This window comes from Trachurus japonicus, chromosome 19, assembly GCF_045865225.1.
Source record: "Trachurus japonicus isolate A0001 chromosome 19, Traja_1.0".
In the NCBI taxonomy this organism is placed as follows: Eukaryota; Metazoa; Chordata; class Actinopteri; order Carangiformes; family Carangidae; genus Trachurus; species Trachurus japonicus.
In genome coordinates this window covers 8,308,372-8,324,158 of record NC_140925.1, presented here as the reverse complement: position 1 = coordinate 8,324,158, position 15,787 = coordinate 8,308,372, and the positions used below count along the sequence as shown (strand labels likewise).

The following is a 15,787-nucleotide window of genomic DNA, read 5'->3' as shown; positions in this document are numbered from 1 at the left end:
TTTATTTTCAAATATTTATTCAAAATCAAGACGGTACAAAGACGGTACAAATATGTTACTTTACAGGACCAGGCAAGAAAAATTTACAGTCAAGATATATAGTTTATCCCAACTTATTTAAGATGGGTATAAGTTAAGATATAGTCAGAGACAAGATATTTATTACAGCGATTAAATTGTACGTGCCTACATTTGAAGGCATTGGAGAGTAACATGGAAAGTAACTGCGTGTGGACCCTAAATGTTCAACACAGATTCTACATTTAAACATGTACATCTATAAAGAAAATGTCTGAGCAAGTTATTTACAGAGCAATCTGAGCTTGAAAATCTCAAGCATATGACTACTTTTTATTTATTTTTTTTTACCAACAATATCCCACTAATGGAGTTAGATGGTTTCATTAAGTGCTGCAAGATGCAAGTGGGAAATGTGTATATCCTGTCATATACAGTATGTGTATTCAAAATAATGAAAATAATACAGCACTGTACAATTAAATTGGACCCATGGTCAATTTATATAAAAGCATTTTTCTAGACTCGCACAGTCAAAGAAATAAAAGCAACTCAGCTTGTGTTACTGTGAAAACCTACAGTGGCACATTGTAATCATACAAAAGAGCAACTTCTCAGCTTTCAAGCGGCTGATGTAACACAGTAAAAATATCAACACACAGGTCCTTTAGCACTTTATAATAAGCAGTGGTGTTTTGCTGACTGTGTCTTTCTGCTCCAGTGAGCAAAAGAAATGTGTGTTTTAAGTTTTTTCATTTTTCATTTGTTAGGATTTATTGAGTGAAATCCTAATTGTGTTGGAAACACCACAGAATAACAAATATGATGCTTTTCAGGAAGTTATGCAACTTATGTATACACAGTAAGTCTTTGTAATCCTCTCCCTGGGCAATATACAGTGGCTGCTTCTTACTGTTAAGATCATGTAATCCTCCTCAAGATGGCAGTATGGTGAATTGTCTACCACACCACCGACAGACTCCAGCTCTCTCCTCTCCTCGCCTAAGCCAGGTCAGTTGAGGATGCAGTGAAATCTGCTTCTTAAATATCTCACATTAAGACATAAATATCTGTAGACCTTCCTGTTTTACCACTGGATCATTTACCCATCGATAATCTAAAGGTAGGCCCACCCCACCACCAGATCATCATGCGTCCAGGTGAGACCTCTCCGACAGTAGATGAGCTAAGTGCAATAGAGTCGTCAAAGACGGGACTGGACAACCTAAAACAGGATGTTTGTGTTAATAATAACCTTGGTTGCTCTCATTGATCTTCTGCTCCAGCTTCATTTTAAGCTCAGACACTAAAGCAGAGCTTATATTTGCCTCTTTGCGACGACAACTCTTTGCTTTCTTCAAGCCTTTGGAGGCCAGAGCACCAGATATTGTCGGGACGGCCCGGGGCCTCTCACTCGGCCGCATGCTGGATGGAGGCGGAGGGGGAAGAGAGGGAGCGCTGGGGGGTGGAGGCTTCTGTCGGGGGCTGCCTGTGGTCCGCTGAGGGCCTCTCTCTGGGTCGCTGATGATGAACTTGTCTGCGGGGTTGTTGAACTTCACGTTGGGCATCTTGAGGTTCCAGGGCTGCTGGTCCCTGGGTCGCTTCTTAATGATGCGACGTGTCGGCATGATCCTGTTGGACTTTGAGTTGCGCATGTACATAGCCGTAGAGATCAAAGCAGTCACCCCTACTAACATACTAATGATAACAGTGACCATGCCTAGAGCTCTCATAGGATTGTCCCTACTTTTCAATAAAAAGGCCGCCATAGGCCCCTTGAGAGGAGTCTGTAAAAGAGCACAAATAAAATAGTTTAAATCAAGTCCAGGGGACTGGATCCAAGCGTTAACGTAACATTTGTCTGAAGCATGCAAAGCATGAGAGATGGATGAGCAAAGCACTGACAGAGGAGCCCCAGACAACATGATTACCTACGAACACAACACTCTGAACACACTCTCCACACACACTCTCCACTCACACTCACCTGTCATCCTCTGTCCTAGAGTGCACAGCTACTGACGCAAATGCTAAGAACTACAGCACGACACTAGTTGTTGGGAATGCGTCTGGCAGTGCGGTGCATTAGGATTTCTCTTTGGCATGTGCCTGATGAGGGCTGAAGAAGAATGATGACATTTCATGAGACCAAAATGGAGAAATGAAGTGCATTTTGTGTATTTTAAATAGTGAAAAATGGGACTTTGGTTGTGTAAAACCCCATACTATGTTATGAGAGATATCAATTTCCAATTAAAAAAAACAAAACAAACAAAAAATAAGGAAAATAGAAAAGAAAAAATATCTTATTGTCATATCGTGCTCCAGTACTCTTTTACAGACAATAAAAACCAGTAAAAAAATAGATATGTTTTTGAAGCTTATGAATGAACAGAGGTACAGGTATCAGTTGTTTCTCACTTGGTTCTGCGGATCACTTTAATGTAATTACTCTCGGGGTTGATTCGTGACTTTTTCACCGCGTTACAGTACAGGATTGTGGATATGCAGATTGTTAGCAAAATGAGGGACAAGACAATGCTGAGACAAATTCCAAAAACAGTCAGCGGACGCTTGCTGAGGCCCATGAAGTATGTAACAATTCGAGCTTTGACCTGAAAAGCACGATTCACAACACAGAAACAAAAACCAAAGACACTGAGTGATCATGGAGACGGAGAGAATGAAAACACAGTGAAAACATGAAGCATCAGAAAACTATGTGGTAATGTTAATGAGAACAGGAGGTAAATGAAATGTGTAAAGGATGCTGAAATAGCAGCTGCACAGCAATGACAACAAGGTCATTCATTCATGTGTAAAAACTGCGTGAATCTATAGCTCAGGCTTGGAGTAGAAAGCGCTGCAAAGCATGCTGCGAGTCAGAGCAGCTCTTACCGCCTCGGTGATGTCGATGTTGACCACGGCTGTTGTGCTGAAGGACGGAGAGCCCCTGTCCCGGGCCTGGACCACCAGAGACCACTTGCAGTCCTTCTGCTTGGTGATGTTCTGCACAATCTCCATGGACTTGATGTACGGCTTCAGCTCGATCTCCCCAGTGTTGGAGTTGATGTCGAAGGCGTTGTCAGGATCAGCTGTCATGATGGAGTACTCGATCACGTTGTTTGGAGATTCTGCATCATCATCTACTGCCTGGAGAAAGAAGCAGAATATCACTCATTCCTATAACATGCAGACTGGACAATATTAAATCATTGTATCAATCAAAAGCCTAATATTTTCTGTTGGTATATGACAAGAAAACCCACTAAGGTGTGTTACTGTAGGTTGATGAGATTATGACAAATGAAGCTCAGTTTTAATTTCTTAGTGAGGTAATTACATTTTCTGTACATATCTGAATTTCAGAGGTGCATTTCACAATATATGATATAGATATGAATGTAAATTTAAATTTTGTATCTCTGCTATCAATATTTATTTTTATTTTATTTTATTTATCGTAGCTACACTCAAATCAGCTCAATAATTTCACTGTGGATGATTCTATGTTAAAATTTAAGGCTGTTTTTTCCCCCTACAGTCTTGCAGTGAATGAATCCCGGGAAAAGAGAAAAAACAGTAAAAACAACTAATATGCAAGTTCATATTTCTTTACTTTCTGACACTTAACCTGTGTGTTTCTGTCAGACTCATGTCCAATTCTCCCAAGTGAAGTTTTTAATTACTAACGTGTAGTACTGCTTTGAAACAGCTCGGCCCTGTAATTTTAGATTAAAGATGCTCAAATTTGAACAAATGGTGCATTTGTTGGAGACTATTTTCAGCTGCGGATCAATAAACGTTTAAAATTTAAGTGAGTTTTCATAGCATCAGGATCAAATTCAATCAAATTAAACTACTGTGATGTTATAATAAAGGAAGGTTCCACCCAGTTCAACAGTCACTTTTGACATCAACAGCTCAGGACTGCATAAGCTATATCAGGATTGGATATAAAACCAGCTCACTTGTTAGTTGGATTATTTCAAACATGAAAAATAAAATACATTTTTCATATAATTTTTTTTTTTTAATATTCATCATTTAAAAGGATGATACATGATGTGATATTTACCTCCACTCTGACAGGTGTACCAATGATCATGGTTTTCTCCAGGAGTTCCTCGTCAAACTCTGGAGAGTGGTCGTTCATGTCGAGGACGGTGACAAAGACTTCGGCCAAGCTGTACTTCCCCTCCGAATCCTGGGCCTTGACGTAGAAGTTGTACTTGGACCTGACCTCTGCGTCCAGGCTGGTCCACGGCTGCGTGGAGATGACGCCGGATGACGGGTGGATGGCGAACCTGCAGGTCGAGATGGCGTGTGTGTGTGTGTGTGTGAGTCACGACCACAGCCGACCATTCTGTGTCAAACACTGAGCTGAGTGTTTCTCCTCATTCACAGCACAGGTGATATTTACACTACATCACATCGCGTCCTGTGAATCTCTAAATGACTCACCCACTCCACAGTTCACTCTAAGAGGCACACGGCTGTCCTTTATCACAGCATGTGATGGTGATGTTTAGAAGTTAATGTGTTCATCTCTTTTAAATATTTGCTCTTTTTCATGTTTCCTGTCTCTTTTTGCTGCTGTAACATGTGGATTTTCCTGCTGTGGATCAGTTACATCTTACCTGTGTTATATTTTACATATATATTTTAATGTCATGTGTTTGTTTGTTTTTTATTTTCAGTTTTATTACATTTTCTGATTAGCTCTGATTTTGTCAAACCAACTTTAAATTTCAGGCTGATTTTCACTATTTCTTGGAATGTCCTGAATTTGTCAGTATGAGATAAATCCAGTAATATTTTATTTTACACTCTTTCCATGTAAGTCATTTTCCAAAAGTTTCTCTCCATTGCCACTAGATTTAGGAGAGAAAATATTAATCTCCATTAGGATTTGAAGTGTTTTAACTTTGGTGTTTGATATTGCACTTTTTTTTAAATTTTAACAACTGGACTTCTGAATTTATTCCAAAAAATGTGTGCGTAAAATCTGAGAATTTTTCCGGACCTCCCTGTGAATTTCTGTGACAGACAACAACACACGATGATCCACACCCTGATGTGTGATATTCATCATTTTTAAACAAACAAATCCTTCTATCTTCAGAACAACTTCAAATACATCATGAATGTTTGTGTTTCACAGAGAGAGCGGCTGAAATAACAAATTTTGAAGAGTTACACAGCATCTGGTGTAGGTCTGTGCTTTCAGACTACTTTCTACTTCAACATTGGGCTTCCTGCCATTTTACTCAGTCGTCTTCTCTGTCTTCTTTTCCACTGTGAAAATTCACAAGTTGCCCTGAAACTGATAACTTTCGCACAATTAAGTCAGGTCGCTGCCTGCATACTAGCATAAATTCACACTTTTCCTTCACTGCACGCTGCCTTGCTTTTCAAAGCTGCCGTTTCTGTAGCTCCAGCTGTCACATTGCATGTTAATTGGCTCTCCCTATGTGAGACGGGCCAGGCTGTCTATTTTTAACCCTCCAATCCAATTAGGAGATTAGCCAGCATCTTGCAGCCATTTTAGAGCGGGCTGTTTGTGCAGCAGAGGGGGCAATCAAACTGGTTTCCTGCTCACCTCTCCCATCAAAGAGACAAGGATGAATCAGGACTAGTGGCCTGTTGACTCAGTTTACCAAACATCAGCCTGAACCGCTGAACAGCCTGGTGTCGCATCATCAAAACAACACAAACTTTTTACCCCATTGAATGTGTTTTTGCGGGACCACAAGAGTTAAGTATCTGATCAGAGCGAACCTAAACTGGCAGGAGTGACAGGTTTGTACTCACAAATCTGATCCTGATCCATAAATCGTGTATTTGACTTCACCCCAAGGCCCCGAATCTGGATCATTTGCCTGGAGGACAGAGATTAGAAGCTGAATACTTAGAGCTCACACAACAAAGACAAATGCACACAAGGATATTAGTTTAATTAGGTGTAGTTACTGTACACATGCAGTATAAGGTGAGTGACAGTGATCAGTTTAGATGTTTTTGAACTGGAGTTGATTGAGGAAGAGCAGCTACAGTAGGGTCTTAAGCTCATATAGAGTGGGTGGGGCAGGCTATAAGTCTCTTCCTGTGGGGAGTGGGGATGGAGGCGCAGGTCAGCGTGATTAACCTTGGGACAAAATTAAGCTTTTTATTCCACACTGCGTCGCTTGGACATATTGCCTGGCTGCAGGATATGTAGCTAGCTACAGTGGAACAGAAAGGATGAGACAAATGTGCCAATATGTCTATTAATAATACTCCACCCCGAGGTATAACACACAGCACATGCCAGGGTGTGACATGCAGGCTAGGGTTTTATAATGAGTAGCAACAAAAACAAAGCCAGGGACCTCAGAGTTTTTTTTTCTTCTGTCTGGCAACAACCTTGCTTTCACCTAAAGAACTTGCACTGAGTAATATCCATTTATTGGAGGATTGATGGATTATATAATCACTTTGGTCGGAGCAGAGCAGAGTTTAATCATGATTGACTCACCGTTACAGCGGCAACGCTGGAGCCTCCAGGGGAGTTCTCAGGGACCCTGGCGATGTAATACTCAGATGTGAATTTGGGGACGTTGTCGTTGGTGTCCAGCAGGTTGATGACTATGTCGGCTGTGGCACTGAAGCGCTCAGGTGTGTCGATCTCCACTGCCAGCAGCTGCACACACACACAGAAATATCAAGTGTGGTTAAAGCTCATTTTTGAGAAACTGTTACTTATCAAAAATATGGAGTTGCTGTCGAGAAATAAAAGTGAATTAACAGTTATTTACAGGAGAAATTAATAGGTTTGTTAACATTTGCGAATATATAAATGAGAGTTATATTAATGTCAATTGTTTTTTTTGGAGTATTGGACAAATGTGCTCCATGAGAAGTTAAGGGGCCCTCAAAGTTCATGCTTCACAGTATATGATTGAATCTATATTTAAATCACTGAAATTGTGTATGTCTGCTATACATTTATTTCTGTCTCATTTCTAAATGAGAACAATTGAGTTTTTTATTCTAAAGCCTTATTATTAATAAATCAATCAAACGCCACAAAGACCAGAGATGTCTGAACCAGATTTGCATAAAACTTCTTACAACCTTTTGAGTTGTTGGAAAAAGAAGAAATGTCGGTGATTGTGGTTTCTATGTGAAAATAAAGTTACCAAAGATACATAGAGAAGGTGAAAATAACAATTAGTTAGATTAAATATCAAGTTCCACTGTCTAACCTTAAAAGACAGGGTTGGTCCCTTTTCATAGTCGATGCCAGATGTGTCCTCCACGATGATGGTCACCTGTGCCTCATTGAGAACCGTCTGGGGAACAACTCGCAGCACTCGGCTCGGCCCCACAAGTCTCAGTTTAAATTTAGCGTTCGCTCCCTGCACGGAAAAAACAAACAGCAGAGAGGAGGAAGGTTTGACTCAACACTCAAAGATGACTTCAGAGAACCAGGGTGGATTTTCTTTTTAAAAAAGAAGGTGAAAACTGAAGATATTAATGGCAGTTCATGCTGCATGAGTCACTGAGTGAGGAGGGAGAGAATAAACATGATGGCATCGTGAGAAACATTTTCATCTTGAATTAATGAGCAGATTTTATGAATGTTTTTTTAATGGTGTTGCATAATACTCATACTTTAAAGCTATTGGGCAGATATTTATGCAGCTTCGTAGCCTGAGGTATTACTGCACCTGTCTGCAGCGGAAAAAAACCAACGTCTGTCAAAACTAAGGACAGGTGTGAGCACATACCTGTACATTTAAGGTGGTGTAGTGATATTTGGGGATAAAGCTACCTGATCGGAGTCATTGACGGTGATCTTGAAGCCCCGGAGGATCTCTCCTGCAGGTGGATGCTCGTACATCGTGACCTCAAACTTGCTCTGGGGTCCATTTTCTCCGTAAAACGTGGGAGGATGGTTGTTAAGATCCACCACTCGGACTGTCACCGTGGTGATGTCGAAGTCCCCCAGCTGATCATCATTTGGTCCCACCTCAGCCGCCTGGGGTTGAATTGATTAAAAAAATTTAAAAAAAATGTTAGAAAATAAAACCACCTAATATGAGATGATGATGATGTTGCGATGCCTGAGAAGTGAACATCACCTTGACTCTGATTTCATATAATTCGTTTCTCAGCAGAGTTGGATAGGTTGTCAGGGTGATGCATCCACTGGTGCCATTTATATCAAAGACGCCATCACTACCTGAAAGGTGAAGACGGAGGTGATAAACAACAGACTAAGTACACAAGGCAGCTCAAACTGGAATTCATCTCTCGATCTGTGTTTCTTACCATTCAGTATGGAATAGTGAATCGGGTTAGGAGTGCCCTGATCTCCATCTTTTGCGTAAACAGTGAATATTTCAGAACCCTGGAAGAAAAAGAAAAAAAAGGACACCTTATGTTAACAAAATCAATGATGATCCTGATCACCATCACTGCTGTGTAGAGAGTCAGACTTACAGGAACAGAGACTTCGTAGACGTAGCCGAAGTAAGGGGTTCCCACGAAGGACGGAGGCATGTCCTGGGCGTCGAGTACGTTCACTGTTATCATGGCTGTGGAGCTCAACACCTGATGCTTCTCCTTGTACTTTCCTCCTCCATCCTGAGGGCAAAAAAAACATTTGATAAACTATCTATAGATTTATATGACACTTCCAACCAAAGCAATTTATGATTTAATAACAAAGATTGGTAACACTTTATAATAAGTACACACTATTAAAGGGATAGTTCAACATTTTGGCAAATTGGCCCATTGCCATAATCGCTATAATCATAACAGTAGGTTCGTTACCTTTATTTGTCGGTGTAAGCTATTTTTAGAACGGAGGAGCAGAGCCGCGAGCTGCTCAGAGCTACGCTACAGAGGCTAAAGGAATTTCTTGGTTTCCCTCATCAAACTCATCAAATACACAACCCAACAACTCCAAAACGCTTTCGTGGACAAGTTGTGACCTGCACAATCACCACGCTATGAGATAATAATGGAACGTTACGAAACAGAGCCGTTTTCGAGGTAAATACAGGGTAAATACAGAGTCTGCTTGCTGAAAAAGTGTCCCTGAACGCAACGCGCATCAGCGGTTTTGCATGAATTTACCTCGAAAACAGCTCCGTCTCGTAACGTTCCATTATTATCTCATAGCGTGGTGATTGTGCAGCTCACAACTTGTCCACGACAGCCTTTTGGAGTTGTTGGGTTGTGTATTTGATGAGTTTGATGAGGAAAACCAAGAAATTCCCTTAGCCTCCATAGCATAGCCCTGAGAAGCCTGCTGCTCCGCTCCTCCGTTCTAAAAATAGCTTGCACCGACAATTAAAGGTAACGAACCTACTGCTATGACTATAGGGATTATGGCAATGGGCCAATTTGCCAAAACGTTGAACTATCCCTTTAAACATTAGTTAATCATTAATAAATACTCAATTCTTCATTTATAATGCATGAATACTCATTAGTATGTAGTTTATAAATACAGTTAGTGCTTATCAATGATGTGTTAAACATTTTTAACTGCCTTTATAAACTACATACTAATGAGTATTCATGTGTTATAAATGATGAATTCAGTATTAATGCTTAATAGTGTGTACTTATTATAAAGTGTTACCAGTAAGTTTAGTTTCTGTTAAAAAGCCAAACAGTGGGGCGGTGCGTGGCGCAGTGGTTAAGGCGGCCGCCCCATGTAGAGGCTACAGTCCTCAACGCAGGCGTCCCCGGTTTGAATCTCACGTCGGGCAGACCTTTCCTGCATGTCATTCCCCCTCTCTCTGCCTCCCCCTTTCCTGTCTATCTCACTGTGCTATCAAATAAAGGCAAAAAGCCGAAAAATATGTACTGAAAAAAAAAAGCCAAACAGCATCACAACATAAGACTAAATCACATGAAATATTGCAATACTTTATATTTTCAAAATTGGGCATGGTTTGACAAGATTTTATTAGGCATGTCGCATGGATGTCTGGCTGTTTGTATGATGGGATGTAAACCTTTTCATCCTTAAATTCAAAATACAGTTGAAAACGTAAGAAATTGTAATTCTGTTTGCGTTGCTCTGTTAATGATGTTATCAAACTAAAGTAAGTGTGAAAGTTGCAGAGACCTTTCTCTTTGTGTTCATATGACAAACGTCTTCTCTCACTTAAAACATTGTTGAGTTAAAGTGACTGAATGCAAATGATTAAATCAAAAATTCTAAAAAAAATCTTACACTCAGTCAGTCACGGCTTACCAAGTGTCATTAAGGACAGGCATTTCAGTGACTACATCACATCTACACAGAGCCGAGGTTCGTTTCAGGTACGTTCAACTGGGAGCAACAATGTCAGGACACTTGTTTTACTTTGTTTCATTTCACACACTATTAATAATGTGATTTTGATTGGACGACTAAATGCAGTGCTCTAAGGGAAGGGTCATTCATAAAAATGTAGTAGGAAAGATTTTAATAATGTACCAGTTTAGCTTTGGGCATCAAGTTAACACAGAAAAGTAATGCAACAAATGGCAAAAACATTGAATTTGAATTTTACATTTTTGAACTACAAGAGCAGAACATGGATGAATGTGAAACCTGTTTGCTTACTGTACTGTGCTGTTAAACGGCGACCTCTCACCTTTGCAACAACTGTCACGAAATGTGTTGGCGTGGTCTCGTAGTCCAGAGTCTCGCCTGGTTTCACTCTGAGGATCCCGCTGTGCCCATCGATGGTGAACTTGGCGTATGGGGAGGCCTGAGAGGACAGAATAAGAAGACACAGGTTTTAGTCTTATACTTGAAGTGAAGCAACCAGGCTAATTTCAAAGAAGTTTCTAATCATTTGTGGTTTTTGAACACATGGACACTAACAACTACTGCGCTGTCAGCTGTTGGTGTGGGCCAAACCTAAGCCCTTATTAAGCCTTCAATGCCTTGCTCAAATGTAATTGAAATTTAATCCACTAAAGTAACACCATTTCCAGACTGCTCTCTGGTATGAGATTAATCTTTCCCCTACACACACTGTCCCATCACCCGAATCCCCTTTGCCTCCCTCCACATGGCAGCACAGCTCCTATGATGTCACCTCGCCCTCTCACCTCACCCACACCAAGCCCGTTAGCAGTGTCACAATGAGGATAATACTGATGGAGTCGTAATCATCATTTAAATATTGATTACAAAGTAGAAATGGAATCTAACAATAAAGGAGGATGAATTAGAAGTTAAGTGTCGAATATTGAAAAGATGAAAATTAAGACTGTGAAGAAAAAAAGCTTGGTCATGCTGTTGAATCAGGTTTTGTCAAGTGAGGAGATCAAGTTGTTGGCAGACTTCAAGTCCAGAGGTGTAGGCTGTAGCCAAGCTGTTCACAGCTCTATATGTGATTAGTAAAAGTCTGAATTTAACTGCAAGTCATGTGCATACAGGCAAAAATAGCTCCAACAGTTTTAGCTGAGATTACTTTAGGTCACTTTTCTGTGCACGTGTTGCTATAAAAGCTGCTGCATTTTGGAGAGAGAGCTTTTTTTCTGGCTTAATGCCAGAGTAAATATAGATGTAGTAGTTTAAAACAAACAAACAAACAAAAGTATGACGGACATTTCCTTTGCCTCTAGATGATGGAAAATACTGCGTCCTGATTATGTTACAATGTTGAACCAAAGACATGTGGCCATGCCTCAAAACATACATTTACAGTCAGAAGAATTACAAGGCTTTAGTGCTTCAACATGAAATCCACTGTCTTTCTAAAGAGATAGTTGCAACCTTGGGAAAACAAGACAGATGTTTGTTTTTATTCAGTTTCAAATAAAAAGTTTTCATCCAGCCCTCGATTTCATTTCAGACATACCAGGGTCGCAGCAGCACATCGTCTGCATAAAAATGAAGCTTTAAATTTACCTGTAGATAATATGAGACGCTGCCTCCTGAGCCCATATCCTTATCCACTGCTTGGACTCTGTAGATGCTACTTCCTGGAGTAGTGTCCTGTATAAGAGACAAGAAACTTCATCACCCTACATCTCAGTTTCAATTGTCAGACTTAGAGCAAAGCAGTCATTGTATCAGATATATTATATAAGTTCTTCTGTCTGTGTGATATACTGCACCTCAGGGATATCAATGATGAAAGGCAGGTTTTGAAATTCAGGTGGTTCATCGTTGGCGTCTGTGACAAACACTCGTACTGTCTCAACAACCTGAGAACAACAACAAAAACACATCAGCACAACCGCAAATAGAAAGAGCGACACCCATAATTAAAAGTAAAAGGAGTGATAAAATTAAAGTGTTCAGAAAAAGATCAGCCTGTTTATTCAAACACAATATTTTCTATGCGTGTTGCCATTGTACATCACATGCTATTTGTTTTCATTCTGTCACAGCACATACTTTCAAGGAGCAGATGTTCTATTATATTTTTTCATATATCTACTTCCATAGATCGTCATATTTTGTTTCAGTTCAGAATTACAATGCAGTGTTAAAGCCACAATAAAAGCGACTGGAGGTTCAGTATGAATAAAAATGTGTCACACTCACTTTGTTCCGACCATCTGTGATGCTCACCAGCACTGAGATTTCACCTTGTTTCTACAAAGAAAAGGTAAATGTCACTCTGAGCCGCAGTGGTGACAGATTTTCAAAACAAGAGTCTCTTCAAAAAGGCTCACCTCTCTGTCGAGCTCCTGAATAAGAGTCACATTTCCAGATTTGGAGTCCACCCTAAAATATTCTTTGGAGCCCTTTTCAAAAGTCAGACCATATCGCACCGGGTCCCCCTCGGGGTCTGTGCCATTTAGGATGTATATCTGTGTACCTGTGTGGGGAAAACAAAGCACAGACACACAATAGTGTCAGTGCAGCCAGAAGATGACATTTCTGCATCCACTGAAATCATTCAGCAAAAGGTGCTGATGCCTTTGTCACATTTCTCTTCATTTTTTATTCAGTGTAAACAACACATGCGACCAATCGGGTCGGATGAACCACCGCCCATTTGTTTTTCTTCCCGTAAGTCTTGACATACGTCACAATACAAAAGGTATTACAGTGATTAGCTGGAGCCTCATAGCAGAGCCTCATAGCAGTGACAGAAAACACCTTTTAATGACACTAAACATCATCTCACAATGAATTTACCCAGAGCATTAACTGTTAAACTTCCTCATCAGACTCGCATGTGAGACTTACCAACTGGTGTATCCTCAGAGATGCTGAACAAGGCCATATTCCCATTGGTACTGCTGGGTCCATTATCATAAAAGTATGGAGCATAGTCTGATTGTCCTTTAATGCAAAAACAAACGCTCCAAGTTATTTCATTTACTTGATGAAATAGTGACAATAGAGACATTATATTGCACAAATATCACACAGGCCACATAGGGGTATCTATGTTTTGTTCTAAGGGCAATGTTTATGTAGTTAAAGTGATAACTGTTGCACTCACTTGCTACAAAGGGCAGGAACCGACAGCAAGGAGGAGGATGAGGAGGACGATGGACAAGGTTATCAATATATTTGGATTTAAGTTTCTACCATCAAAATACATACAAACACATAACCACACATCTAAACATGAAGCACAAGCAGTGAGACGACTGTACTGTACACTAAGATGTACATAACCCCCAGTGTGTTAGAGGATTAACCAGATAAGAGCAAGGCAAGAAGTCTTAACCACAGACAGAGACGGGAAAAAGAAGAAGAGGCTGGAGAAAAAAAAGCCTACCCAAGGTGAAGTGAAGCAGAAGGAGAAACAGTAAAGCATGCGTTTTCTTTTCTTTCTTCATCCTGGAGGGGAGGTAAGGCTTGGCTGGCTCATGTGGAAGGCTTAGTGGAGGGAAAGCGAGCAGCGAGTGTCGTGCCCTTTCTGGAGGCGTCTCAGCAGCTCAGGAGGAAGAGGCTGGGACAAGATTCTCAGGCACTAATCCAGTGACGCATCCCCATCCCTCCGCAGACTCCTTTCCATCTCCTTCCACCAGGCTGCTCTCACTCCCCATCTCTCTCCTGGAAGAGAAAACTACACGTTGGCGGAAGAAGAGAGTTCAGGTTTCACACAGTGTGGTGTGATCATCACACCTCTGCTCGTGTGACAACGTACACATGAGGCACTGCAGCCATGAGTCCTACTGTGAAATCAAGAGACTTTGTGGCTTACTATGCTTGTTTAGGTGTTTGAAATCAGGCGTCAAGCTCAAATTTATCACCCTTTCTGTCTTTGTTTTTTTGCAGAGACACATTGGGCTGTTTCGATTCGAAGGGTTTCAGAAAAATCATTCGTCACATGTTGTGAGTCCCACTGGCCTAAGCTCCCTGCTCTCCTTGGCAGCTTGCTGACCAACACAAGCCTGAGCTGTACTTGTGGATCTCTGATGCCACTTACAGCCAAGAGGCTTTCTTTTGGTCTTTGCGGTCCACTTTCCCCCGTGAGACCCAGTGACCTGTGAGTCACTTCACCTCGAGACACAGCTCCCACAGGGTGCGTTGTTTGATTTTAAAATCACGTCTAAGACCACTTTATGTTTTCAGTTCAGTGTCATCATGTTGCATACAGTGTGAGCCACTAAGCACAAACTGTACGTCCTTATGGTGTGAATCTCTTGCAGATTAAGCCCCTGAAAAACCAAAAAGCTGAGCTCAGTTTGAGATGGCAACCCAAAAATAAAACAGCTGATCTGATTATAAAAAGAGAAATAGTGAAAGACCGAGTGTGACGTTTTTTTGATCTGGCAGCCTTCAACATGTCTGATGACAGTCAAACACATGTAACGTCATAGTTTTTATTTTTCAACACAATTTCCACTTTACCCTTGAGGAAGTTTTGCACCTTTAACTAGGTGTCATCATGTGAGTGCACATTTGAACGTGATTGGTTCACTTGACTGACTTACTCACTCTGAGGTGCAAACTTGTGCTCTCCTTGTATTCACAGGTATAATAATAGAGTCTGACGATCAGTGACACGCTCACACCTCACTGCCTGGTGGCCAATAAAAATCTGCTGTTCACTAAAATAAATGAAAGAATCCAAAATTGTTTATACTGGAGGCTAACAGTAAAGAGGTTACTCAGTATTAACAATGCTATGATGTTTAGTTATTGGATTAATATGACTAAATTTTAATTAGGCAACTTTTGAACGCTGTATTTTAAAATGGCTGAATTATTGTTTTTTTTCCACCACTGATAAATATTTGAAAAGTTACTGATAAAACTTACTTAATAGTCGACAGCTTTTTGTGGTTATATTTAGACACAGCAGTGCATTGAGTTCTAGGCTAACTTTAGCTTCAGGTAAATATTTAGTTGCTAATATGAATACTAGAACTTGCAGATATGTGAATAATTAACTTTACATATAAAATATAAATATGTGTGTGAACATATTATAAATAATAAACATATAATATATACTAATATGTGCTAACTAGCATTAAACAGTGTTTGTTTGAGGCTGGTGAGAATGGGCTCTTTGCACAGCTCCACTACTTCCTGAATTTAATGCTGCTCCGTTGTTTCCTGTCTTACATTATTGGACAACCTGATTAATCCAGGTGTGTCTGACCATTGTGACTATTCAAACACACCTGGATTAATCAGTTTGTCCAAAAATGTAAGACAGGAAACAAAGGAGCTGCATTGAGTTCAGGAAGTAGTGGAGCTGTGCAAAGAGCCCATACACAGCATTAAAAAACTGGACAAATGGTGGTGGCGCTGAGTCACCATGAGTATGATTTGTCAAATCCAAGA

At 40.5% G+C, this 15,787-nt stretch overlaps 1 protein-coding gene across 5 annotated transcripts; it reads right to left on the bottom strand.

The window, feature by feature from the left end:
* Positions 1–14,052, bottom strand: LOC146967334 (cadherin-related family member 1a). Of its 5 annotated transcripts, none has more exons than XM_085761911.1 (17): positions 13,767–14,052; positions 13,226–13,321; positions 12,706–12,851; positions 12,575–12,625; positions 12,142–12,231; positions 11,933–12,019; positions 10,665–10,781; positions 8,506–8,649; positions 8,335–8,413; positions 8,145–8,245; positions 7,835–8,041; positions 7,266–7,418; positions 6,536–6,700; positions 5,833–5,900; positions 4,097–4,325; positions 2,917–3,171; positions 1–2,633 (listed from the first exon to the last, which is right to left on the bottom strand). In XM_085761911.1, exons 1-17 carry the CDS (start codon positions 13,825–13,827, stop codon positions 2,436–2,438), a joined length of 2,247 nt encoding a protein of 748 aa, XP_085618037.1. In that variant the 5' UTR covers positions 13,828–14,052; the 3' UTR covers positions 1–2,435. The 5 variants fall into 5 exon arrangements, with proteins under 5 accessions (XP_085618037.1, XP_085618034.1, XP_085618035.1 ...); XM_085761908.1 differs by having other exon boundaries at positions 1–1,805; positions 13,767–14,018; XM_085761909.1 differs by having other exon boundaries at positions 1–1,805; positions 7,835–8,025; positions 8,132–8,245; positions 13,226–13,310; positions 13,753–13,991.
* Between the last annotated feature and the right edge of the window lie 1,735 nt (positions 14,053–15,787).